Source organism: Phyllostomus hastatus, unplaced genomic scaffold (genome assembly GCF_019186645.2).
Source record: "Phyllostomus hastatus isolate PE091 unplaced genomic scaffold, TTU_PhHast_1.1 phas_scaffold_78, whole genome shotgun sequence".
Classification (NCBI taxonomy): domain Eukaryota; kingdom Metazoa; phylum Chordata; class Mammalia; order Chiroptera; family Phyllostomidae; genus Phyllostomus; species Phyllostomus hastatus.
Genome location: NW_025334041.1, coordinates 72,228,751 through 72,254,554, shown reverse-complemented (window position 1 = coordinate 72,254,554; position 25,804 = coordinate 72,228,751). Strand labels below are relative to the sequence as shown.

The 25,804-nt window shown below is 44.3% G+C and overlaps 2 protein-coding genes and 1 pseudogene across 5 annotated transcripts in view; 2 read left to right on the top strand and 1 right to left on the bottom strand.

The window, feature by feature from the left end:
- Positions 1–1,794: 1,794 nt before the first annotated feature.
- MRPL35 (mitochondrial ribosomal protein L35) lies at positions 1,795–14,466 on the top strand. The gene is made up of 4 exons (XM_045827405.1): positions 1,795–1,884; positions 7,946–8,135; positions 8,800–8,944; positions 11,697–14,466. Exons 1-4 carry the CDS (start codon positions 1,842–1,844, stop codon positions 11,883–11,885), a joined length of 567 nt encoding a protein of 188 aa, XP_045683361.1. The 5' UTR covers positions 1,795–1,841; the 3' UTR covers positions 11,886–14,466.
- LOC123812097 lies at positions 6,284–6,713 on the top strand (annotated as a pseudogene).
- Positions 14,467–15,135: 669 nt separating the features above from the next.
- REEP1 (receptor accessory protein 1) overlaps positions 15,136–25,804 on the bottom strand; it is a 111,352-nt gene continuing 100,683 nt past the window's right edge. For 3 of the 4 annotated variants that reach the window (XM_045827399.1, XM_045827400.1, XM_045827401.1), the window contains 2 exons: positions 20,259–20,410; positions 15,136–18,193 (listed from right to left, as the gene is read on the bottom strand). In XM_045827399.1, the coding sequence (XP_045683355.1) occupies positions 18,122–18,193; positions 20,259–20,410 (224 nt within the window). In that variant the 3' untranslated portion in view covers positions 15,136–18,121. The remainder of the gene's footprint in view (positions 18,194–20,258; positions 20,411–25,804) is intronic. The other variant, XM_045827404.1, reaches the window with a different exon arrangement.

The following is a 25,804-nucleotide window of genomic DNA, read 5'->3' as shown; positions in this document are numbered from 1 at the left end:
AGGGGTGGGAGGGCCACTCAGAAAAGAAGATGTGACAGTGGATACAGTAGTCGGAGTGATACAATTACCAGCTTCGAAGGAGGAAGAGGCCACAAACCAAGGAATACAGACAGCCTCTAGACCCTGGAAAAGGCAAGGAAACAAATTCTGCCTTAGAGCCTCACAGGGGTGTTCAGCCTGTGGCCCATTGCCACATGCAGCTCAGGATGACTGTGAATGCAGCCCAACACAAAATTATAAGTTTACTTAAAACATTATGAGATTGTTTTGTGATTATGTGTGGAAGTGTATTTAATGTGTGGCCCAAGACAAGTCTTTCAATGTGATGCAGAGACACCAAAAGGTTGGACACCCCTGCAAGGAACACAGCCCTGGAGACCTTGATGTTAACCTTGAAACCCATTTTGGATTTCTGACCTAGAGACTTAAGATATGTTTGTATTGTTTTAAGCCATTAATTTGGGTAATTTGTTATAGCAGCAATAGGAAACTAATACAATAAGTGTTTTTAATTTTTTTCCATTTTAATTTTCTGTACAGTAAATACTAATGAATATAATCCATAGAATTAAAAACTCTTGGGGATCCTCAATTTGTAAGAATGTAAAGAAGTTCTAAGACCAAAAAGTTTGTGAACCAGTGCTCTAAACAAATCCTGTGTTTCTGTCTTGGCTACCTCTCTTCTCACCTTAGCCCTTGGTGTTCTAACTGCCAAGAATGACCTTGCCCTTGTAAAATTCCTCCCCATTGTTTAAGAACCATATTATATTCTGTGTCCTTGTCCTTGATCATCCAAACCAGAAGCCTCATCTCCTTAACTTTGAACTTCCCCTGTGAGTCATTTATCTGCCTTGTACTTGTCTCCTTATTAAATGTGAACTCCTTGAGACCCAGTGTTTAACCCTTACCCATTTCAACCAGTAAACAGTGTCATACATTGCAGATGCATGAAATATCTTAGGCAACAAGGATGGGTAAGAAGTTCATTGGGGTGTTTGTTTGTTTGAAGGCAACATTAGAAAAGACATACACCCCTGGCAGAGTAGCTCAGTTGGTTAGAGAGTCATCCTGCTACACCAAGGTTGTGGGTTCCATCCCCTGACAGGGCATATATAGGGGTCAATCAATGAATGCATAAATAAGTGAAACAACAAGTCAATGTCCCTGTCTGTCTGTCTCTCCTCCTCTTCTCCTCCCTTTCTCTCTTCTTCTCTTTCTAGAATCAATAATTTTCTTAAGTAAAAAAGACATACAATCACTAATTCTCAGGAATAAAATAAGGAACTGTTCAGAAACTATAGAATTGTTCAGTAAGAGTCGAGATGCTATTCCACCAAATAACAATCAGTGTTATTGATTAGAAAAAAGTGTTTATGCGAGATATCCTTAGAATATTTACATTTATTTTATTATAGTTGGTATTTTGGGGGAAGGGTGGGAAGAATATATTCAAAGGCAACAGGGATTCCCTCTTAAAAATAATTTTTAATAGTATTACTGTTTCCTATCATCTACCAGTTTTGGAAGGATAATACGTTTCATTCCCTCAAATTTAATGAAATGAGCAAAAAGAAATTGGGTTTCAAATGTCCTGTACTTTAAATAGATCTTTCAATCAAATGTTCAATAAAAATTTATTAAGAGCCTACTAAATGCCGGGCACTTGTTTTACAGAGGTGAAGGACAGCCTGGCATATACAAGATATTCAATAAAGCTTGATTTGACCGTTCCTTTAATTGGTTTTCCCTGCCTTGACTCCGCCTAGAGTAGTTTACCTCAACGTCTCTTTGCCCTGAACATTTTAGGACCAATGCGGCCGCCGTAGGGCGGGGGTGGCAAAATGGCGATCTCTGCTTTTGCTGGTGTGGTGAGAGTAGCATCAGGTCAGTGGGAAAGCAACGCGCTTGATGTTTGCCTTCTCAGAAGGGACTACTGACACAGGATATAGTGGGTGTTTAGCGTGTACATTAACAGAAAAAAGCGCAGGGCGTGGGTCGTTATTTGATGCTAGGGGGTTCCGAAACTCTTTGACCCTCGTGCACCTTGGTGTCTGGAGGTTTCCGCTTCCTTATCGGGTATTAGCCGTTCCTTCTTAGAAAACAAAGCAGGATGGGGCGAAAGGGGATGAAGGGCTAGAACCACCACTCATGACCTTTGACCTTCAAAATGTGAATTTCTCGAAACATGATTTTCCGCGGCTGTAACTTGGGGATAATATCTTCTACCTGAGGACTAAATGAGCTCCAGCACTAAAAGCGCCCTGCGTGGTGCCCGGCAGGTAATTTGGGTGTATGAGAGTCATACAAAGTACAGGGAATGTGGCCGTTATGCTCACCCTCCAGCACAAGGTCACCTATAAGGATGTCTTGGGCGAGAAATATAAGATTATAGTAAATTACTTTCACAAAAAAAAAATTAGAATAAAATTCTGTGGAAGAATAGAAATTTAAAAAAACGACGATGTAAAATATCCAATTCAAAGAACAGCTTGTTTACATGGGGTAATTTTAATTTGTAAAGCACAATAAAGAAAATTTATATGATATACATGAATAGCTTAAATACCGGCCTACTCAATTTTATTACACTTTGTAGATATTGCAGTTTTTGTTTTTACAAATTAAAGGTTTGTGGTAATTTTACGTGGAGCCAAGTCTATTGGCACCATTTTCCCAATAGGCCCAGGTGATGGATAGTATTTTTTAACAATAAAGTTTTTTTAAATTAAGGTATGTATATTTTTTTAGACACAATACTATTGCATGCTTATTAGACTACAATATAACCTAAACAATCTAAGCATAACCTTTATATGCACTGAAAAACCAAAAAATTCGTGATACTTGCTTTATTGCAGTATTTGCTTTAGTGTGATGGTCTGTAACAGCCTACACTTTTTCCAAGAAATGCGTTTAACTTTGGAGCAAACCTCCATAAACTAACACCCAGATCGGGTGTAACACCAGATTGGGACATAAAACACTACCAAGAGCCTCTTTTCCACTCCTGTGGGCCTCCCCAATCAAAAGTCCTTTTTTTTGGCCTAATATGAACACTATCCTCATCTTTAAAAATTGCCCTTTTTTGTACTTTGCATGAATGGAATCATACAGTATGTACTCTTGTATGTTCTTTTACTTTGTGAAACTCATTTTGCATGTAGCTATAGTGCTTTCTCATTGCTGCTATAAAATAGTCTCTTAGTGACTACCCTACAATTCTCCATTTTACCAGTGATTGGCATTTGGGTGTTTTCCAGTTTGGGGGTGATTAGGTACAGTGCTGTTTGACCTTGTGGTCTTGGTACATGGGTGCTAGAATTTCTCTAAGATGTGTGTCTGTGTGCATTTAAAACTAGTTGTGGAATTGTAGATTTGGCATGTATATATATTCAGCACCGCCTGATACTGCCAAAGTGATAGGCATAAAGTCACCACAGCACTGTTCTCTTCATGTCCTCATCAACAGTTGGTATTTTTAGACCTAGAAAGTTTTGTCTGTTTGGTATGTATTTAGTGATGTCTCTTTGTGGTTTTAATGGCATTTACTTGATTCATAGTGATGTCCCTGAATACCTTTATACATGTATTGGCCATTTAAACTTCTTTTATGAAATACCTACTTAAAGATGTTGCCCATTTTCCTGTTGAGTTTTCTTACTGATATATGGTTCTTTATATATCCTGGATATGCAAACTTTCTCATTTAAATGTGTTTTCTAATATCTCCTCCCACTTTGGCTTGCCTTTTTAGTTTAAAGTGTCTTTTAATGAAAATAAGTTTTTATTGTCATCAATTTGAATTTATTGCCCTTGGGTTTTTTACGTAGGTGATGTAGGTTGGTATCAACTCAACTATGATATGTAGATTTCCTTTGAGAACATTTAAAGATGATGTGACATCTTATTTTGAAGTGTCAGTATTTTAAATGTACTATAAGTTATATTCTTTTTAACAATTTATTTAAAATTTTAGATATTACATAAAGTTTTGTGGAAGTATGTAATTTTTCAGAATTCTTGTAGAGGATATGGGATCAAAAAAGCTTGCAGACCACTACTTTAGACACTGTCACACTCACCTCCCAGCCCCTCCCCATTCTTTTTATTCCTGCCCCACACAAGGCTGTTTAGAATTCCCCAACCACACTAAACCATTTTTGCCTCTTCACCTGTGCTTTTCCTGTTCCATCTACTTCCTTTCATTTTTTCACAACTCTGGTTTTCTGTCACTTCCTTTGTAAAAACTTCTGTGTTCTCCATGGAAGAGTGTTTTTAGAGAAAGCTGGTCTGCGTTAAAATGCTCAAATGGGCAGAAGACTGAAGGAGCTGTTAATTACTATCCTTGATTAGTGTGCTGCCCTTTTTGTAAAAATCCTTACTGGAGAATTATGTTTATTGATCTTTGGAGAGACAAAGGGAGAGATTGAGAGAGAAACATTGATTGGTTGCCTCACATACATGCCCTGACTGGGAGGTCGAACCCCCCAACCTAGGCATGTACCTTAATGAGGAATCAAACCAGAAACTTTTTGGTGTATGGGACAATGTTCCACCTAACTGAGCCACCCAGCCAGGGCTGTGTGCTACCCTTTTTCGTTAAACACAATCTGAGTTTGACTCTGGTTTTTACAAGCTAAATCCCCTCTGGTTGGTCTGTGAAGAGGGTATGATGGGTAAAGCCCCCCAAGTTATTTTCCCAGGATCTGCTCTCAAGCCAGGTTTTCATTCTTCCTGTTACCCATTTTTCTAACCTCAGTGTTTCTCCCCCATTTCATCTTGTTAATTTTGATGGTTTTTTCCTTTTTCTGGGATCACTTTGAATCCATATAGTCTATCTTTTCACAAATATGTTTGTAAGCTATGGTTCCCAACTTGTTTTTTATGCAGATTTAATAAACATTCCTTATGCAGTTTCAGGACTTTAATGAAAATCAAGGGGAAAGGTAGTCAGGGAGCCAGGAAGACTTTCACCAGAACAGCGGTCTAATTTGGGGATAGTTTCCAGTCAGCTTGGAATTTATCAAACTCTTCTATTATCCCACATTTCTGAATTTCTTTAGGCTATGAAGAAGCCTTTTCTCATGCCTCCCTAAAGTCAGAATACAGTGTCTGTGATTTCCCAGGCTAGTGATTGTATCAAAAAATGAAATGAAGTTATTTTTAAGGAACAGTTCATTCCCAGTTGACAATATATTTTGTTCTCTCTACTTCCTGTTTATTCATCTGACATTTTTTTTTTCTACAGATGAGCCTATAGTTTACCCATTATATGTTCTGGGCTCTCATCTGTCTTTAGGCTTGGTTTCCAAAATTTTCTGAGTTGTTTTTTTTTTTTTAACTGAGACATCAAACTCTGGTGACCTGTGAAAAAGATTACCTCTTGCCTTGTACTCATATCTACACATATTTCAGTTCTTTGAGATATAACTTATTTGGACCTGGAGATTGAATGCCCACACAGAGTAGAGAATTTGCCTGACAAGTGCCTGGTATAAGGGCTCTCTGACCAGTTTCCTGAATCTTAATTTCAGCTAACTCAATGTTTATGCTACTTTTTTTTTTTTTCAGTTTGAAACTGTTGTCTTTGACAGAGAACACAAAAGCAAAATAAGGGTTTTAAGTGTTCTATTTCCCTTCTGCTGCCTGTTAACCTTGTGCTTTCTTTGCTCAGTGTTCCTCAGCTCTTTATTATCTGCTTTAAGCCTTCATTAAATGATTTCTGTATGCCAGGCACTCTTCGCAACACTTTACATCAGGGGTGTCAAACTCATTTTCACTGGGGGCCACATCAGTCTCACAATTGCCTTCAAAGGGCTGGATGTAATTTCAACTCCTTAACAGTTAAATAGTAGTTACATTTATACAGTCCTAAAATTATTTTGGCCCTTTAAAAGCAATGGCAAGGCTGATGTGGCCTCTGGTAAAAAGGAGTTTGACACCCCTGCTTTACATGTTATATCTCATTTAATTCCCATTACCTCCCCATGATAAATTTCATTTAAATTTGAGGAAACTGGGACACAGAGAGGTTAAGTAGCTGGCCTATGGTCACACAGCTAGCAAGCAGTAGAGCTAGTAGTAGTAGAGGAGTACAGCCAGTCTGGCTCAAACTCTAATTACCTCACTTCCATATCACGCAGCTCTTCATTTGTTATGTAACGTCAGTGCAGTGGACAATAAGGCAGTGGTGAGCTGATGACTTTCCTGTGGAGCTTTTTAAAAAGTTAACTGTTGAGGTATAATTTACATACCATAAAGTTACCTGTTTTAGGCAGGGAGAATGGCCACAGGGACAGAGCAGGTGGTGGGACTCGGCCTCATCATCTTCAGCTACCACACTGCCTGGGTGACTCTCTTTGCCCTTCAATGACAGCCAGCAGGTTATCCCCAAGCATTTCCTGCCCAGAGCCTATGTTGTTGCCATCCCATAAGTCATAGGCTTCTTGCCACTACTGTTTGTGGGAGTGTTCATCACGTAGGTGATGCTGAAGAACCAGAACATGACCAAAAATGCTCATAAGGGCCCAGGATGCTGCCGACCCCTTCGCCTCCCCTCCAGGGCACAGCAAGACTGGAGACCCATGGGACCTGCAGTTCCCTCAAGCATGGCCACCTTGCAGACACCCTTGGGGGATGGAGCTGTGCAGGACTCACCCCAGAGCCAGGAGGAAGTACCTGCAAGTCTCTCTCCTTTCTGGTTCAGGGTCTGAAAGATGCTGGTTCTCCATACCTCACCTTCAAACCCCGTCATTTTTTTCTCCAGGTTTTACCATCTTGCCTCAGTTTCCCTCCCATTACATGCTGATATTGGAATTACCAGGTTCTGAGACATTACGTGGCCTCTCCCTACATGTCCTTTTCCTTCACAAAGGCAGCTTTCCCAAGTCTGACATAGCCTGGGACTCCACAGGACTTCTGGAAAGCCTAGGGGGAAGACTGACAGGCCTTGGGACCACCACCAGGCCTGAGGGCACAGTAAGATGGTCACATCAGGCCCCTAGACCCACTCATGGAGGTCCAGTCCCTCAGTCCTAGCACTGGCCTGCTAGGGAGAGCTGAACAGCAAACATTGATGGTGTGTTTTTAAAAAAGGACTCATTTTGTGTATAGAATTTGATGACTTGGTAGATTTAGTGAGTTGTGCAACCATCACCACCATCCAGGTTTAGGAGTGTTCCATCCTGTGTAGGTTTCTCACATGCACACTTCTCCAGCCCCACACTAGACCTATCAACAGTGGAATCAGGGCTCTGTGAGTGATTCTGCCTTGCGGACGAGGACTCAGTCTGGATGTCATGTTAAAGATGAAGACTGCTCGGTCCACACATCTAGGCCCCTCATGATCCGCCCCCCTTATTTTCCACTACTTCTGCCCAGGCAGGCAAGCAGTGCTCGGCTTCTGTGGCAGGTCCAGTGCCCTTTCCAGATAGGTATTAGTTTCAGTCTTGTTTTTACATGTGGTGTTCGTCCTACTGGACTATGTACCTCCTCCTCGTGGCCTGTTTTCTTTATGTGTCCTTCTCTTGCCACTCTTGTCTCTCCAGGGAGTTGTCAGGCCTTCCTGCCTCTGCCCTGCCGTTGCACAGCGTGCAGCAATTCTGTCCAGAGTAAGGTCCAGCGGGTGGGAATTAATGTTACATACATTTTCCTTACTGTTGAACATAGAAGAACTAGGACACATCAACTGGATCATGGTGACAGTTGCACGACTCTAAATTTACTAAAATACATTGAATTGTACACAATTGTACACAATACATTGATTTGGGGGCATGTAAGTTATACCTCGATAAAGTTGGTAAAAAGCTCCACAGGTGAGCCTGAGCTTCAAGGCATGTTAATAATGTATAACACTTAGTTGCCTTCAAAATTTTTAAATTAAATATCTGGATGTATATTTTGGAGTATGTCATTAAGCATTTGTGCATCTCTATCTTTACAGGAATTTTACGCCCCCTGAATATTTTGGCATCCTCAGCCTATCGGAACTGTGCCAAGAATGCCTGTCTTCGTTCGGCACTGTCTGCCCGACAGTTTTGTCATATTCAGACTGCAGTTGTTTCCTCTGCTCCTGGGCTCGTTATGTCTGTCAGAAGCCTGACATGTGGGCATACGGCAACAATCCTCAATAGGTATAGTATATTTGAGTAAACATGATGCTTGGATGGAAATTCTAAAATATCGTGCCTGCAACGACTTCTTAGAATTAGATGGTACTTTCTGTACCTGCGGTTTATTACGTAGACACTGCCTGATGGAGTGGGAGATATGACTGACATCCATGTACCTATGTGGCGGCGGCAGCAGGAACTACCGAACAGCACGCTGCTGATATTCCAGATGTGGTTTCCTGGGTGGAACTGTCAGCCAAAGTGGAGGGTGAACAAGATGCTCAGTTTACAAGGCTGGGCTGCATGTGGTGTTTATTCAGTCAGCAAATATTTAGTTAAGCACACTGGGTGCCTAGCACTGTACTTGGCAGAAAGGATACAAAGATAGACAAGTTGAAGTCCTTAGAAGGTGTAATCAAGTGAGCAGATGGATTAAAAATCAGATGATTGATATATAATAGAATCACTTCTCTCATAGGGATCGGGCTGGGGTAGATTACAACTAGCCTGCAAATTGTTGATAGTTGCTATTCTTATTTATGCACAGTGTCATTATTTGAAGTAACAATGTACGTTAAAAGTCAGCTGTGTTCCACTGGAGCTGCTTTACTCATTTCTAAGGATACAAGTGGATTTTATCCTTTAATCACTCATTGCTGAATTAAATTTTAAAAATGTATTTTAGAGTGGCCCCCTTGCTTCCAAACATCCTGAAGCTGCCAGTCAGAACTATGACATACGTCAGCTCACGAAAAGGCAAGAGAAAGACTGTGAAAGCTGTCATCTATAGGTTTCTTCGACTTCATTCTGGCCTTTGGGTGAGGAGGAAGGTGAGTCTTCACAATCGATTGAAAAGGGAGTATGAGCAGATTAAAATGAAGCAGAATTCAGCCTGTTTGTTGGCGTGTCTTCCTCCCTTCTTACCACTAGCTTCCATAGTGCTGTGCTGTGCTTAAGTATTGGCTTGGCAGGCATCACTTCATGTAAGTGAATCCGTGTGAAGAAAACATGTTTAAACACTCATTAATATTATTCACAGCGGTGAAAGTGTTCATGTAGGACGGGTTCGTCTCAGGTCTCTTACGTGACTGCCTTATCCAATGATTACCAGGAGCCCTGTGAAACCCCCAAGGTGAAATAACCTGTGGGGAGGCGCTTTAATCCTGGCGTATTACATCAGAGGGGACTTCAGCAAGAATTTCATCACATGTCTCAGATTTGGGGACTGAAGAGCTTTTCAGTCTACCTTGGATTAGAGTCTCTGGGTGGCTTAATCTTGATGGCCGAACATTAATCCCACATACACTTTTAACTTTGTAAGTTTTTTTCTCTGTTAGTATAATTGGGGACCATATCAGATAGAACTCCAGTGCTTCCTCTGACCACAGACTGCAGCCTTGGAGGGGGACTCTGACAAACTGTTACCACTCTGTCCTCTCCTATGGAGTGTAGTGAGCATGGCTGTGGGCTTTTAGTTCATGTCCTTACTTGTGGGAATAGAATAACTGATCATTAGAAAGCAAGAGATGGCCAGAGTTTTGTAAAACAACCTTTGAGTTTGGGTAACTATTCAAATCCTAATTTGACTTCCCTTTTACTACTTAGAAGTTAACAAGTAGTTCTTTAAACATCAAAATTTGTTTCCTTGTAAAGATAAACAATTGGTAGCACTTTGTCACTATTTGATAGCTGGAAAGGATTATACCCTGTCTCATGAACAATCCTAAATTTGTACATGAATAGGTTGATTGGAGTTTTCAGCCAGTTTCCCCACTGGAACAATACACACTGTGGTCATTTCCTGCACTAATCACTAGAAGCTCATGCGATCCATGAGTAGGTGAACTAAGTAGTTGAGCTAATAGTTGTGAATCAGGGGAATTTGGAACATTGGAAATATTTACATTCCCTTTTACCATACTCATTATTTCTAGGTCCTCACTTGACCCTAGGTAAAAGGAAATGGGCAGTGTTCCTTGCCTTCCTTCCCGTGTCCTTTCATCAGTCCTTGAAACCCTCGTGTTGTCTGAGTGACCCGATCAAGTTCTCCAACTGTAACACCTGGTTCCATTCAGGGCCCCAAAAGTATTCCATAGGCATAATGGCCTGTTTCAGCAAAATCCATTTTTAAGCAGAAAACAAAATATCTGGGAGGGTTAATTGACACTAATGTATAAAAACTGAAAGTATTTTCTGTGGGACAGTTCCATCCAGTTGTCCCTAATTTTTATTCTCTCCTTCTATTTCTGAGCCTAGAGATTATCTAAAATGTTTCATGTGTTTTCACACCCTTGCATTCCACAGAATAATCTTCCAAGACACTGGTGGTGACAACCAGGACTGCAAATTAGATGTCTGTCAGTTGGAGATCCACAGGGGCCCAGTTTGGCTTCTAAACTAGAAAATTATTATACCAGTAGGGGGATTTTGATTTTAATATTCCTGTTTTAAATTATGGTCAATGAATAGTAAAAATCGCTGGCATTTTAAAACCAGAACTCTTAAATAACCTTTCATTATTTCTGAGCATCTCTGTGCTGTAGAATTTGCTGGTTCTCAGTGATGACACTGAGGCATGTCAGAAACCCAAGGCACCGAGGTGCTCAGCGAAGAGCTTTGGTTTTGTTCAGTTAGTATGGTACCCTAAGGAGCACTTGGCCTCAAAGGACCGAAGGACTCGTGCAAATAGCACAGGTTCTAGTCTGACCTCCCCTGTAACTGACAGTGTGGTTTTAGTCAAACGTTAACCTGTGTGGTCCCTACAGTCTCTTCTAGTTTAAACAGGATGTAATTGTAGTTTTTATGTTCAGCCTTATTTACTGTTCCTTCAAAAATTCTTCAAAATTAATAATGCATGGATGGTGTATAGACAGTTCTGGGTTAAACATATGAGTTAACCCTTCCTTCACCACCCCTAATAATAGTTTTACTGTATTCTTTATTCCTTACAAAAGTACTTACTATAGAAATTGTTCCCTAGTGTGTAGAAAGAATAAATGAAATAACATATTTGAGAACTGTGCTTCTTGGCCCTTGTAATACCTCACCCCCTTAAATGAACGTAAATGCTATCAGCCTAGCCAGCACCCCATCATCCTCCACATTAGGGAAAAAACGTAGTGTATAGTGTAGTGCCTAAGAACTCTTACTAGTCTTCTGACTAATAACCTCTGACCTTTGTCTGCTACGTGACTTTTCTAATCAATGGTTGTTTCTCTTTAATATGTAAAATGAGAATAGTATGTTGTTGAAGATTGTTAAAGAGATAATAAGGTTAAGACATATAGTAAGCTCCTATATATCATTACCCTGTACTACATTAGGCACAAAGATTTATTTAGCTTTATTTTCTGTGGTTTTAGTTTAAATTATTTTCAAATATTAAATTATTAATATTTCTTTTTAAAACTATACATCCTTTCTCTATCCAGCCCCATTGAGAATCACATTGTTCTGAAACATACCAGCCCCTATGAAAGTCTGGTCTGTTCCCATTGGACCTATAAACCATGTGTAGTAAAGCTGTCTGTTGTTGTCTGTATAATACAATGTTTTAAATGTCCTTGTAATATTATCTAACAGGCTGGTTATAAGAAAAAATTATGGAAGAAGACGGTTGCAAGAAAAAGACGCCTGAGAGAATTTGTGTTCTGCAATAAAACCCAGAGTAAACTCTTAGATAAAATGACGACATCTTTCTGGAAGAGACGAAACTGGTATGCTGACGATCCTTATCAGAAGTATCATGATCGGACAAACCTGAAAGTATAGAACAGAAGTTTTATGATTTTCCCATGGTATGTATGGTGTCTTTGCAGAGAATTGACTTGGGATGGTAAACACACAATACAGTATACAGATGATGTAGAATTGTAAACCTGAAACCTATTTAATTTTATTAACCAATGTCATGCCAATAAATTCAGTTTTAAAAAATGAGTAAATATAAAACTTGATGTACGTTATACCAACTGATATGGAAACATACAGTACCAATATCAAATTTATCAGAGCTTTAAAATTAATGGACAGCATTCTCAGATTTGTTCAGGGAAGTAAAAGTTTAAAATTAACGATTATTTTTAACAAGTGGTAATGGCTTAACTAGTTGTTCCAATTAGGCTTACTTAGTTACAAGGAATCTCAAGTTAGGACAGACATAGAAAGACTCTAAAGCTAGTAAGTTATTTCAAGCAGTATGACTTCTTTTTTAAGGATACATGCCTGGAAACTCAGGAACCACCATACCACCTCCATCTTCCACCCAGAACTCCCAGGCTGCAGGAACACAAATTCTAGGGTGGTTTTGGGTTTGAGGCACCTCTAGTAATCTCAGCAACAGGCAATGGTGGATCTTTAGGCTTGCGGTCTAGCCATACATTGACTCAGTTCTCTGAATGGTAGGCTCCATTCTCGCTCTACTTACCAACTTATCTGATTCACAGTTTTTGCTTACTGTTACTTCTGCTTCCTTATCATACCTGGAGCTTGCTCTTTTGAGGTACATTTCTACATCATGACCCTCAGCTCCTGTTTCTTCACTGGCCGGCTTATCTTTTAACACCAGGTCTCATCTCAAGTCACCAAACAGTATAGGGATTGGCTGTCCTAGGATCAGGAGCCCAGTCTGGCTCACTTGGTTGTGTTGGCAGATTCGTGTGGAACAAAAAATAGGTGTGTGGGCTGTTTCACTTGGAGGTGAGCATGGGGTGGCAGCGCATGTCTAGTATACTAGGTTCACTGTGCTCACAACACGCTCACTTCGTTTCTGGGAACAGGATTTTTTATAGAGGTGTGTAAGTGAAATAGCCTATCAGTATGCCCATTCATGAAACAGAAGTGACTATATAAATGAAGATAAACACTTTTTGCCCAAGAGTTGAAAGATGCTGCATTTTTAAAAAGTTAATCCACTTGAGATTTCATATTTTTAACTGTGAAGATAAGCTTTCTCCAAAATTTTCCAAACATACACTATAGATACTAAGAGGGAAGAAGTCATCTCAGTCATGTTAGAAATGATGTAAGAGTTTAGCATTAATCATTTTAAGAGGGTCAGGCAAGAGGCACTGAGGAAAGCACAGTTGACAGAGTGGATATAGTCATGGGCAGTGGTTCTCAGCTCTCCCAGCAGAGTCATCTGGAATTCAGACAGCAGTACTTTGCCTGGTTGAGAAACCATTATTAAATAGAAGTATGCCTCAATTACTGCTTCACATCCTTTAATATAATAGTTGATGATAAGATGGTCTTCTATTGTTGTAGAATAAGGGGGAAGGTAACCAAAATTCTTTGAAATCAGTGTGTGTATCTATTAAAGGACAAGGGTGACAATATTCTAAAACTAGAAGGCCAAATGTATCTATTTATGGGACCAATTAATAAAGAACAGACATTTGATTTGAGGTAAGCGCCTGAGGCGTGGAATGGCATTCTGTTTGGATGGGGTTCCTCTCCTCGGACTTCTGAAATGGCAGAAATCAGCCACTGCCAAGACGGCCGCATCATTTCCCACCTGCCTGGCTCCTGCCTCCGACTGCCTTTGGCAGCGGGATGGACCTGGTGCCTGAAGGAGCTAAGGAAGAGCCTCTCACCCCACCTTGACTTCTCTCGTGCAAATACAGACACAGGTCTCTGTCGTGTGGCCTCAGAGCAATTTGGTTTCTCTGCTAGGCTTGGGACAGGGGAGGTAGAGACGAGGGCTGGCAGGCAGGCCTTGGCATTGAGATGGGCGGGAAGGCCAGTGGGTAGACAATTTAGGGGAAAGGGGTAGCAGGGCTTATCATCAAGCTGATTTATAGTTTGACAAAACATCTTTCATTAAAAGGTCTACCTAAATGACATTCAAGTATATGTCAAAGTGTAACTTACTAAAAATCTGTGCCCTCCAGCATAAGAACAGGCATGTATCTATAAAGCTGCTAATCCTTATACCAGCCTTACAAGGAGATACTCTATCCTTAGTTCAGATTTGAGAAAACTAAAGCTTACAGAAGGTTAACTAACCCAAAATACAGCTAATAAGTCAGTCAGAACCTACGTCTTACTCCTTGGAATTCATATCTAAATCAACATGTAACTATAATCTAGCATTACAAATACTAAATACTTCGTGACACTGTACCAAGACTCTTAAATTTTATAACTGTCATCTTTTACCCTGGTTAATCTCAGTTCTGTTGACATTGGAGTTGGCTCACTAAAGGAATAAATGGGTTTTTAGCCTTTCCATCTCTCCATCTTTCTTTCAGTCTTCTGCATCTGCTGCTGCTTCATCATACAGTGTTCATGTCAACCATATACAATATAAGACTATAAAGGCAAAGAAAATGTGTTTCATTTTGCTATTTCAGATTGTGAGTGTCCAAGTCTTTGCGACCACCCAGTGAAGTTCGTGTGCGCCAGCCTGTGGTTTAAAGGCAAGGGCTGCAGTGGGGTCAAGGGCGTCCACACCCCCCCAGTGTACCTCCACACGCATCGCCCTCCTCTGACCCGCACACCTCCCAAACTTGCAGGAAACAGGCTGCAAGAGAGAAAAAGAGAGACCAAAGTATGCTTGCAGAATTAAAACTGCCTTCCAGATAAACTGGCACCCTAATTTTCACAGCTACCCGGTTTCCACATTACTGTGTATGTGATCAACCGGTTTTCAATACACTGACATCATTTAATTTTTTTCCTTGGAGCAATTCTGTGCAGTAGGTACGGGGCCAGGTCACCAGGCACCAAGCCTGTTGATGGCTGAGCTTTCAGCTCATACTTCTTGCAATGTTATACATTTTTAAAACATTTTTATGCATTGATTTTTGAGTGAGAGGGTGAGGGAGAGACAGACGTTGATTTGTTGTTCCACTTAGTTGTGTGTTCACTGACTGGTTCTTGTATGTGCCCTGACCAGAGATTCAACCTGCAACCTTCACATATCAGGGCAGCGGTCTAACCAGCTACCCGGCCAGGGCGACCTTCTGCATTTTTTCTTAAATGCTTTCTCTTTCCTCATAAGCCCAGCATTACAAAGGCATTTTTTAAAATGAAAGAAAAATGTTAAGACTTTATTCAAGATATATATCAAGCATTATAACAAAACAGGAGAACTTCAACCTTTGGAATCATGATTTTACACCCCTGGGCGCACAGTCCAATATGTTGTTTTATTACAGATCGTTCTATAGGGTCTACAGAGCTAAACTAGGGGAGATATGCACATCACAGTCCAGCATGTCAGCTGTTTGGGAACAAAGCACATCCTTTACCATTTCAAATACTGTGCAAGGTGAGGAACTAGGCAGGTACTCGGTGGCGGTCATGATGGACAAGCACTGCTATCACAAACACATGGACAGTTTAGCGGAGAGAACACACATCAGAGGCCAGCGAAGCGAGCAGGTTACTCACACAAAGCCAGCAGGGGCTATGACTAAGCTCTCCAGTGCACAAGCACAGCACCACGCCTCCCCTCAGACAGATCGCTGTGCGACAGCAGGTACCTGAAAAGTCACTATGTGGAAAAGACAGACTTCGCGCTAACCTTTTGTAAGCAGCCTGTGTCTGTGTGTCAGCAAATTAAAAACAGTTTATCCTCTAGACAGAACACCACACCACTATGTGTACACTTTGAGGCATTCACATTTTGTGTCAGTCCATACACAAATACAACAGCATGTTGGATAAGTAAACAACGTTTTGCCAGAAACATGACGGCTGTTCTCAGTTGTATAGTGTTTTTAAGGGAGAAACTGACTCCCTAAACAACACTTGAAGGAAAAATAGTTACATTTACATTAAGACAGCAGTTTGGATACCTTTATGTTTTCTAAATCTTGGACGAGAAGTAATACAGCATGTGAGAGTAGAGTGCTTCAAACTTGTTTTTGGCATAGTTGAGTGCAAACTTGATAGTCTGTACTTGTTAAAACTTTCCATTGTGAAATAGTGAAAATCTAGCTTGTTCACAATAGAATTTTAATCTCTGTTACAGCTACAGGCATTTATTATTTTGGCAAACAAAATTGCAATAAAGCTGCTTAACTTACAAGCTTTTTATGTACTTGTTTCTGATAATCCTGGGTACTCCCAACTAACAGATAAGTTCAAACACATGTATTTTTCCTCTGTCTGAAACTATTCTGTAAGTTTAAAACAGATTTTGTCTTCCCTAAACAGGTTCAAGTATTAGTGTGTGTAAGGTGCAGACAGTGAGCAGTTTCTATTTGTCTTCTGAATCACAAATTTGCTTTTAGGTTTATTGTCCTAAATCCTTTTGAAAATTACAAAGCCACCTTCAGAGTAATTAAGGGATGGAAATAGCATATCTGGTAACAACTTCAAGTAGAACCCTTTCTGAGGTGGCTGAGATCCAGCCGATGTGCCATCATGCGGCTCAGTAATGATGGGAAAGGCCTTCAGCTGGGCCTGTTTACAGCTGGTTGACAATGAGTTCGGAGTGGTACGTGACACTAATTCTCTAATCTTCAGGGCACATCTATGAACAAACACAGTCCGAGTTTTATAAATAACTGGTAACCACTGCATGCATTACACTGAAAGAAAACACCCAACTCTAAGCACAAATGTACAGTCCTACATTTAGGCTCAGCACCCCAAGGGGAGAGCAGCTACCTCGGTCCAAAATGCTATTTAATCCAGATTTGTCTTGTAACAAAATTCTCAATCTAGGCAGATAGTGCTTCATTCTCCTACTAGCGATCTGGGCTTGTATGAAATGCCCATTAAGACTTGGGGTGTCCACAAGCGTGCGACTTCCCCCCGTTCACATTCTGCATGAGGCAGAAAGGGAACAGAAGGGTGGGAGCCGCAGCTGCCCCAGGAGCTAAGCAGCAAGTCGTATCCATGAAGATCTCAACCTCTAAAACCTTCTAGAACCCAGCATTTTGATGTTTCACAGGTGTCCGCTGTATTTTAGAGCATATCTGAAAGCGTAGTTCTAGGTTTTGTCCTGGTTTGGTTGATTGGCTGATTTTTGCTTAGTGTTCTTTAGAAGAAGGTGCTCAGATTGTAAACCCCTCTGCCTGGGGAGATTAGTCACAGTGCAGGTTACTAATGAAGGAGAAATAGTCATTGGTCAAGAACTTTTGAAACATTTAAATGACTCCTCACAAACAGCTCTGTAAGTCCACATCTGCAGAGGTTTTACCAAGGGTGAGCCACCTGCCCAAGGCAGATGGTAAACCCCCCCCCCCCCAAAAGGATTCAGAAGCCCCTCAACCTGAGTTCAAGGGAAAGACAAGCTTCCTGTGACTCTTCTCTTACTCGGGGCTGTGTCCCTGCCCTCGTCACGCTCATCCCCGTCACTGAGCGTTTTCTTTCTCTGTTCTGCAGCGCACTGGCTCACTGACTAAACAACCGTCTGAAGGATGTGGGCCTTTGTCCTGCAGGGAAAGGGACATTGTACTGGAGCTGTACTGGGAAGCTTCTTAAGCACAATCTAAGACATTCTCTAGAATCAAAACATTTTTTACACTTGTTTTTGCAGTTTGGTTACATTATCAGAACCTCTGGCAGCCCTTGCAAGTCCATTATATGAAACCAAAGCCATAAATATGTACAATGTAGTCCAAAGTATTAGTACCAAAAAAAAAAAAACCCAAAAAAAGTTTTTAAAAATTGCGTTGTTTACATTTACAGGACTAAAAATGAAGTATGCAACAAATAAATTACAAATGTACATCTTGGCAGGGGGGTGGTGATTCTCTTATATCCTAAAAACACTGCTGTCTAATGATAATCCAATTGTGGAAAATCACTAACCTCAGAAGACTTAAGGGTCACACCCCCCACACACATACACTACCTCCCCTTTAGTCTCTCCCCAGCAAAATAAAAGGAAAAAACAGTATCCTAAAAGTGGAAGAGGGGAGAGAAAAGGCCATGACTGAGGCTGCACACTAAGCACACCAGCTTGCAGATGTCTATGTTTTTAGTAAGTGATAGCTCTTTAAGGCAGAGAAGAAACATTCTGTGTATCCGGTGCTGTTGGCTCATCTCATTCACGTGGTTTCAGTGGCTGAGGATGAGGTACTTTTCTTCCTGAAGCGAGATCGAAGGATTCTAGGCGGTGCCTGGCAGAGAAAACAAAAAGGCATCCCTCAATTAGTCGTAAACATGGACTGTTGAGGACAGCATCTGGATGGGTTTGTGTTGAGATACCTAGTTCTTTTGGTCAAATCCTGGGGTTGGGGCCTCCCTCTGAGTTTCCCCAACAGTCAGAGACACTTTTCAAGCATCCAAGGAAGCTGGGCCAACTGCAAAGGCCAGCACCTTGCTCTTCACGCTCTCCTACGTCCCGGCATCTCTCAAGTGAACGGTTGCGCAGAGGGATGACGCATCTTTCTCACTTCTGCCTTGGGAGCAACATGATCTTAACAGGTGACTCAGCAGAGCCAAATGCCTCCCCATCTCATCTCTTGCCTTTATTATTTCCTTTTGGAACCTTTCCTTCTTGGTATGTGCTTAAAATTTCCATTACCAAATTTGCAGTCCTCTTTCTGGATGCAAAGTCCTTTAATTCACAGCAAACAGCACAACAAAGCAAACCACTGTTCTTAAATGTAGAGTTCTTCCCCTAGCCGACCACTCAAGAGGGTTCCCACCAGGGCCCCCACCACCCTTCAGCCTGTCTGTCTCCTGCTCTGTACTCAACATCTGTCTACACATGCTGGCCTTTCACACCTCTATGCTTTCTGACTGGAAGCCCCTCCTCCCTTTCCTGTCTGGCTGTTTCTAGAACTCCGTGTGACCTGGCTCAAAAGTCACTCCTGAGCCCCTCTGGCCACGGCCCAGTCACCCAGAGCCAGGACTGTTCCCTCCTTTGTTCTCAGAGTGGCTTGCACATTGCAGGAGGAAGGAGGACTCGGTACCCGGTCCCCCTGCAGGTTGCTTGCTCACCATTTCCCCCGCCCACTTGACCTTCCTGAGGGCAGGTCCACATTCACCACCATCTAGTGCTGCTCAGTCCCCAGCAGCACATGTGGGGCCAGGGGACCACGACACTTTTACACCAGAGAGTAATAAAATCAGTGAGCCCAGGGTTTAGTAATCTGCCTCAGGCTGTGCAGCTTTAAAAAAAACAAAACCCAAATGATACAAACCCTCAGGTCCTAGAAGGATTTGGGCACCTTTCCCACTAGCCCTCTCCAGTCAGGGAGGGCTGCCTGGCCCATAGGACACCTGGAGCAGTGTCAAAACCCTGAACATCTTTTCCCAGAACCTCTAACTTCAAAATTGACCCACGAGTGCCCCACCTTGGAAAGGAACCTGACAACTGCACGCTGCGGGCTAATGGCTCCCGTCCTAGTGGGAATCGGGATGATGGGCCCCTGGGTTCGTGTAGGTGAAACTTTCCATGTACTTCCTCATCTGGGCCTCATGGAGTCTCTACTCTGGGGACAGGGGACTCCCAACTTGCCTCCAATGGATTCTCAGGCCTCTGTATTCAGCAGATAGGTAATAGGAGAGGTGACGTGAAGGGACAGAGCAAGACTCTAGGGTCCCCTAATTCTGCCGGCCCTGTACCTGAGCCCATGGCTGGTGACTCCCTACCCACATCACAGAGCAAGGCCCATGAGGCTCTAGGCGTGGCCCTCCTACTGCAAAATTCCAACTACATCTACCACTGTCAACAGTACATGTATCGAGTGTACTGTTCTTGGTCACTTTAAAGGGCTATGCCCCTTTAATAACATTTTGTGAATACCTACTTTGTGCCAGGCACTATGCTGTGTCTTGGAGATACAGTGATAAACAAGTTAATATATTTCTAAAACCTTGTCAAATAATACACTCTGAGTTTTTCTCCGCCCTGCTCCCCAACTCGCCCAAGCATTCATTTGGGTGGCTTTTCATCCACATAGGTTAGTAGTCAATTGAAAAAAAAATTTTGGGGACATTATATCCCATCTCCTATTTCTAAATTACATTGCTAGGGTCTTTCCCCACCCCGCTTAGCAAGTAACTGTATGCTGCCTAGTGGCCTGTCCTGCCTGTGTGATGGAAGGAGAGCTTCCTACCCCTGGTACCTGGGCAGTGCCGGGTGCCCCAAGAGGCATGGCTTCTAGGACCCCAGATCTCCAGGGTGAAGCCCTTGTACAAACACACACTCAGCCCACAGCCCCAGACGCCGTGTACCTCCAGGGGGAACTCCGTCTTTCCAGTTGCCTTATACTTGTACATGAAATCCAGCAGGTCTTCCTCCTCCTCATCAGAAAAGGCCAATGGGTTTTGGACCCGGTGGGGCTCCCATGCCTTCACACCACCCTCATTCACATCTCCCTCAACCACTTAATGTCCATTTACAATCTACACAGAGGAGACAAAGTACAGTGAGGAGGGGTCAGTGTAGAACGGTGCATGGAGGGAAGGCAAGGGCAAGCAAGGTTAAGCACACAGCACAAAAAGTCAGGTCTGTTAGGACAACCGAGGCCCCTCTGTCTGAAAAAGCAGCCAGTATCCTCTGGGGACCCTGCGGGGGATCCAGGACTGTGAGGGTGCAGCAGTGAGGCTGACCACACTGTGCACAGCAACAAGTGCAGGCTCCAGAATCTGCTGGTTCTGCCCCCAGGACAGTGGCACTGCTTTCCTGGGAGAAGACAGCTGCTTCCTAACTGAGGCAGGTCAAGCCTTGCAGGTCAGACCTGTGGCACCACACCAGGAGGTGCTGGGGGGAGGGGGATCTCCTTTGAAAAGACTGGCAGTAATTTCAAGAGGGAAATAGCACTGTTTTCTCTATTATACAAACCAGCAATGTTGACAGTGCATTACACTCGCGCATTCAGCTCCTAGCATTCTTTAAGAGACAGCATGTAAAATGCCAGGAAGCATCACAGAGAACCTTAAAAAAGCTACATAGATTTTTCATTTCAAAGGCCAAGTCCTACAGAAGCAAAGGAGCCTAGTAGGAGGAGAATCTAGTAGTAGCTTCACTTCAACAATGATAGCAAGATTCCTGTTTTAGTCTGCCTTGACCAATCCCCAGGCAAGCTCCAGAATTAATTCATGTCATTGAATGCACAGTACTTTTTTAAGTGTTCAATGCTGCGTATATTCCATGCCAGCTGGCCAGGTAGTCCTGTCTTAATTGAGCTGTAGAATATTTCCTGTCCATAGCCAGTCTATCTGACATCCATAGATACATATTTCTGTACTTTATATATTGTTTTTACCTAGTATCACAGAATGCAGAGCCAAAGGGCTTTCCAATCAACTGATCCAGTTGCCCTGAGGCCTGCAGGTAGAAAACAGAGCTCTTTCTGGGGCAGACTACTACTGCTCCTAAGAACATATTCAGCCACCAAATGTGTTCTCTGTATCAAAAGGGGATTTGCTAGACTATAAAAGCACCAGGTGCGGGTTAAGTAAAATCAACAACTGAACTTTAATCTTGAGCAGTTTCCCCAGTTACTGCTGTTCTCCCAAATAGCCAGCAGGTGGCAGCATGAGAGCACAGTTGTCTTAACCACAAATTTCAACACTGAATTGTAGGCTCGGGGTGACCTGCTCAGACAGCAGCACCTTAGTAAGGGCCAAGCCTGAGATCATTAACCTTCCTTTAATATATATATATTTTTTGCTCCGTGCACCTCCCGGCATGCTTACTCTTGGTTTAGATTATCCTTTGGTCCCTTCTCCTGCCCAAATCATCTACACCCTTCAGAGTGCTGAACATGAAGACTGGCAACTCCAGGGAGCCCTCCCTAGCTCCCACCCCCTCTCCCTCACAGTGCTTGGAATCCCAACCACAGGGCTTGTGCTGTGTGCCCTGGTTCCCATGCCAGTCTCAATGCCTCGGCCCAACAGAAAGTGCCCTGAGCTTGGGAACCATGGCAGATCCTCCCTTGGTCCCTCTATGCACTGGCCCAGGGCTGAGCACACAGGGGCGGCCCAGCCACGGAACCAGGTGGAGCACTCACATCATCTCAGGGAGCTCCGCTCTTGCCCCAAACCAGAACCTGATATCCACTCACGAGGAAATTCTTTCTGGGCACAGATACCTCCTGCCTGAGGGAGGAGAAAAGGACAAAAGCCCTCAGACAAGAGCAGAAACTGCAGAACTGCCTGGCCAGCTCCAGCCCAGCCAGACACCCTGCAGCCTGGCAGCAGGCCAGGGCACTGGTTGAGTCTGTGCCTCTAAGGCCAGAGTTTCCCTGGTACTGACCACTCAGAAGGCAGTCCAGAGTAACTGCAAGATCCTCCGGCACCCAGCAATTAGGCATGCTCACCAGGCTGGGACCACTGCGCCTGAGCAGTGAACTCCCACGTTACTATAATAACAATAACAACTGCCACTAGCACCACTGTCTCAGGACTGAAACCAAAATGGCTTTGAGTTTGTTCTCCATTGCACACTGGAGCACAGCCTACAGGGTAGAAAAGAAGTACCCTTCTGGCCCACTAGGACTGATGGGTCGGGGGAGCCCAGATATCCAGGCAGGAACAGAAAACAAGTGCCCAGCTCAGCAGAGGACAGGAGCTCAGGAGGCTAGTGTGGGCAGCCTGGGGGCCAGAAGGAGCCTCAAATGGAAGCAACAGAGAGAACCTACCAAAAAGAGAACAACTCTGCTGATCCCTGTGTTCACTGAGCGTTTCTGCCAAGAATGTTGTTTGCAATATTCTGCTGTACTCTGGGGACCCGGGAGAACAAACACTCTGGACGAGCTGAGCCTCGGAGCCTCTGGATGGGGACTGTGTTGTGACACCGAATCTCTTCACTGTGTTTCCCTCTTTGCACTGGCCGCCAGGACGCCAGCCTCTTTGACAGGCCACAACTGTACTGCACGCCTTTAAAATTTTCTCCTCACCTCTGCCTCCATCCCACCTGCCTAGCTCCTTTCCTCCAAGCTTCATTTTTCTTACTGTGGTTTGATCTCTCATCTATATTTCTGCAAGGAAACATGTTCTCTTTGGAACACGGAATACTATAAGCAAAGGAATAAACCACACAGAACACGGTCCAACTAGGAAGGGCACCAGGATGAAGATGAGAGCGAGCGGCTGAGCAAGGTGCTGCTGACCCCATCTTCACACTCTGATGGCTCCCAGAGACAACTGATGTTGGATCTCTTGTAGAAGGTTGTGGCCACGACTGCCACCTCCAGATCTCAGCTGGATGGCAGTCAGGGCCTTGAGCCTGCAGAGCTGCCATCACAGAACCTGAGGCTGGGGCCTCTCGGGAAGGACAGGGGTCCCTCTTGTTTCCCACAGCAGTGATGTGAGTGCGTGGCCTGGGCTGACATTTATGTCGGCAAACACGCCAGCAGGACTGCAGCAGGCTGGGAAGCAGCTCTACCTCTTCTCTCAGTGGAGGGAGCAGAGAGGGAGACAGCGGCGGAGACTCCCAACCCTTACAGACCCAGCAGACCCATCGGCACAGAGCCCTGGGCACCCCACCCTAGCGGGCAGCAGAACAAGCCCGAGGTTAGCAAACACCCATACAGCACACGTGAGTGGGGGCGTTAGAGGGAGTCAGCAACCGTGTGCGGAGGAGAGCATGCCGGTCTGGAACTTACGTCCACGTCCAACGGCCACCGGGGAAAAAGAGAAGAATACGCTGTTAGGGCAGTAACTCTGGAGATGAAACTCACACACCTACGGGAACACACACATGCCTGCACACTCCTACGTGCACACTCCTACGTGCTCACACGGTCCCAGCCCGGCTCCGGACCTTGGACAGCTCCTCCTGCCCTCACAGGGAGCAGACTGCCTGGGCCTCCCTCAGTGGAGCACCTCCCCCCAACTCCCAGTGGAGAGGGTAAAGAGGGATGACTCTGCCTTTTAAAATGGTGTTCCACACAGTTGATTAAAAAAAAAAAGGGGGAAGGGAAAAATCCATCTCTATGACTCATTTCAAGCAGCACTACAGAGTTATCAGTTCTGTATTACATCAAGGTAGGTAGAAAAGAAGGAAGGAAAGGAAGGCAGGGACAGGAGACCAGACACAGGAAAAAAAGAGAGAGATGCAGGGAACTACAGGGAATTGGCGCAGAAGTGGGGAGAAAGTGTTCTCCTGTAACCTGAGATGCAGAGGAAAACCAGTTCTGGTGACCAGGAGGGCCCTCTGCCAGTGTATCTGTGCCCTCTGAAATCCTCTCTCAGGACATCCCTGCTCCAGAGCTGGCCTCCAGCTCGTAGCAAAACAAACCTCCCCTAATGTTATCTGCGGACACTTCAAGCCCAGCACCCTGCACTGCAGAGGTGGCCAGAGCTGTGAGGGCCAAGGGGCATGAGCCCAGCCCTGCTGCATCAGAAAGGAGGGGCTGAGGTGGGTGTGGAGGGATTTCCCCTGCGGTCACAGAGGAAGTGGGGCAGAGGAGTCATCAGCTGGTTCCTTGCAAGCACACTTCAGGGAGGGAGTAGAGCTCCAGGGCGCTGAGTGCTGAGAGGCCCCAAAGAAGAAAGCTGGGGGAGAGGCTCCCAGACCACCCCTGCTCCACCAGGGCCCTCCCAGCCTGGGCCTCCTCTGAGCCCACCCACTGCCATGCACGTGTCCCCACAGCTCCCTCGGACAGTAAACTATAAATTCCTACAATCAGCTGCCGCTCTGTTGATGCGCACTGGAAGGGCAGCCTCTGATTATGAACCCAGCCGGGGTCATGGGAGGTCAGGGCTTCCCAGGGCGCAGCCCAGAGCAGTCCCACGAGGAAAACGGGGGAGAGGGCAGCTTGGCTCTCCCTGGTTCCCCAAGTGACAATGTGTCAGAATTAGAGGCTTTCTGAATGGCTCACAGAATTCATAAACTCAAAACTGTAAAGGGTGAATTGATAGAAATAACCACAGTTGCCTGAGGCCACTGGCACTGCATGGTTCAGTACCTCCATCAGGACCAAGACCGGGCCCCAGTGCGGGAAGTTCCTCCCTCCAGCCCCTGAGATATAATCAGCACATAAGATCGGATTAGTTTTCGGTGCACAACTTAACAACTACATATATATCCCTCCCGAGTCTGCTGTGCACCCGGAGGTCCCCAGGGGACACGTGGCCAGTCAGAGCCAGGGGGGCAGGCTGCTCTGTCTCCTCTGTCTCAGCTCACAGGGCCTCTGTCAGTTCACAATGGGCTTATGGCCTCCCCAGCCCCAAGTTCCCCACACGTCTTAAAAGTTCTTGGCATTGAGAAAGCTTAAAAATGAAGAAATACATAGAAAACAGGACTGTTCCTATAACACAGCTTCAGGTCCTCCTGCTTGCCACAGTGTGGGAGGAACGGCCCCCAGCAGTACCTAGTTCCCTGTGCGTGCCTCCCCCCACCCCTCGCCCTCGCCCCAGGGGCGAGGCCAGGGGGCTCCACACAGTGGCAGGGGTAGGGGAGGGAGGTGGGGGGGCCTGGGTTGGTCCAGCACTAGTGTGGGTCCTTCAAATGTCTAGTCAAGGTTAGGAACACAGCAGGAGCAAGCCAGGAGTGGGGATGGCCATGGCCTTCCAGGCCGTTGCTCACACCCAGTGGGGCCCGGGCTCGTCCCCCCTCCCCAAGGTTCCCCCGCTGCTCTGGGTTATAGTCACTTCCATCCTCCATCCAAACACCCCTTCACAGTCATTGTCCCAACAGCACCAGGAGGCAGGAAGCAGGGATCTTGATCTCTATTTCAAGATGAGGAAACCGAGGCTCAAAGTGCTTAGGCGACTCACACGTGGGGACACAGGTAGTAAGTGGCAAAGCAGGACCAGGGCTCCCTTGGGGG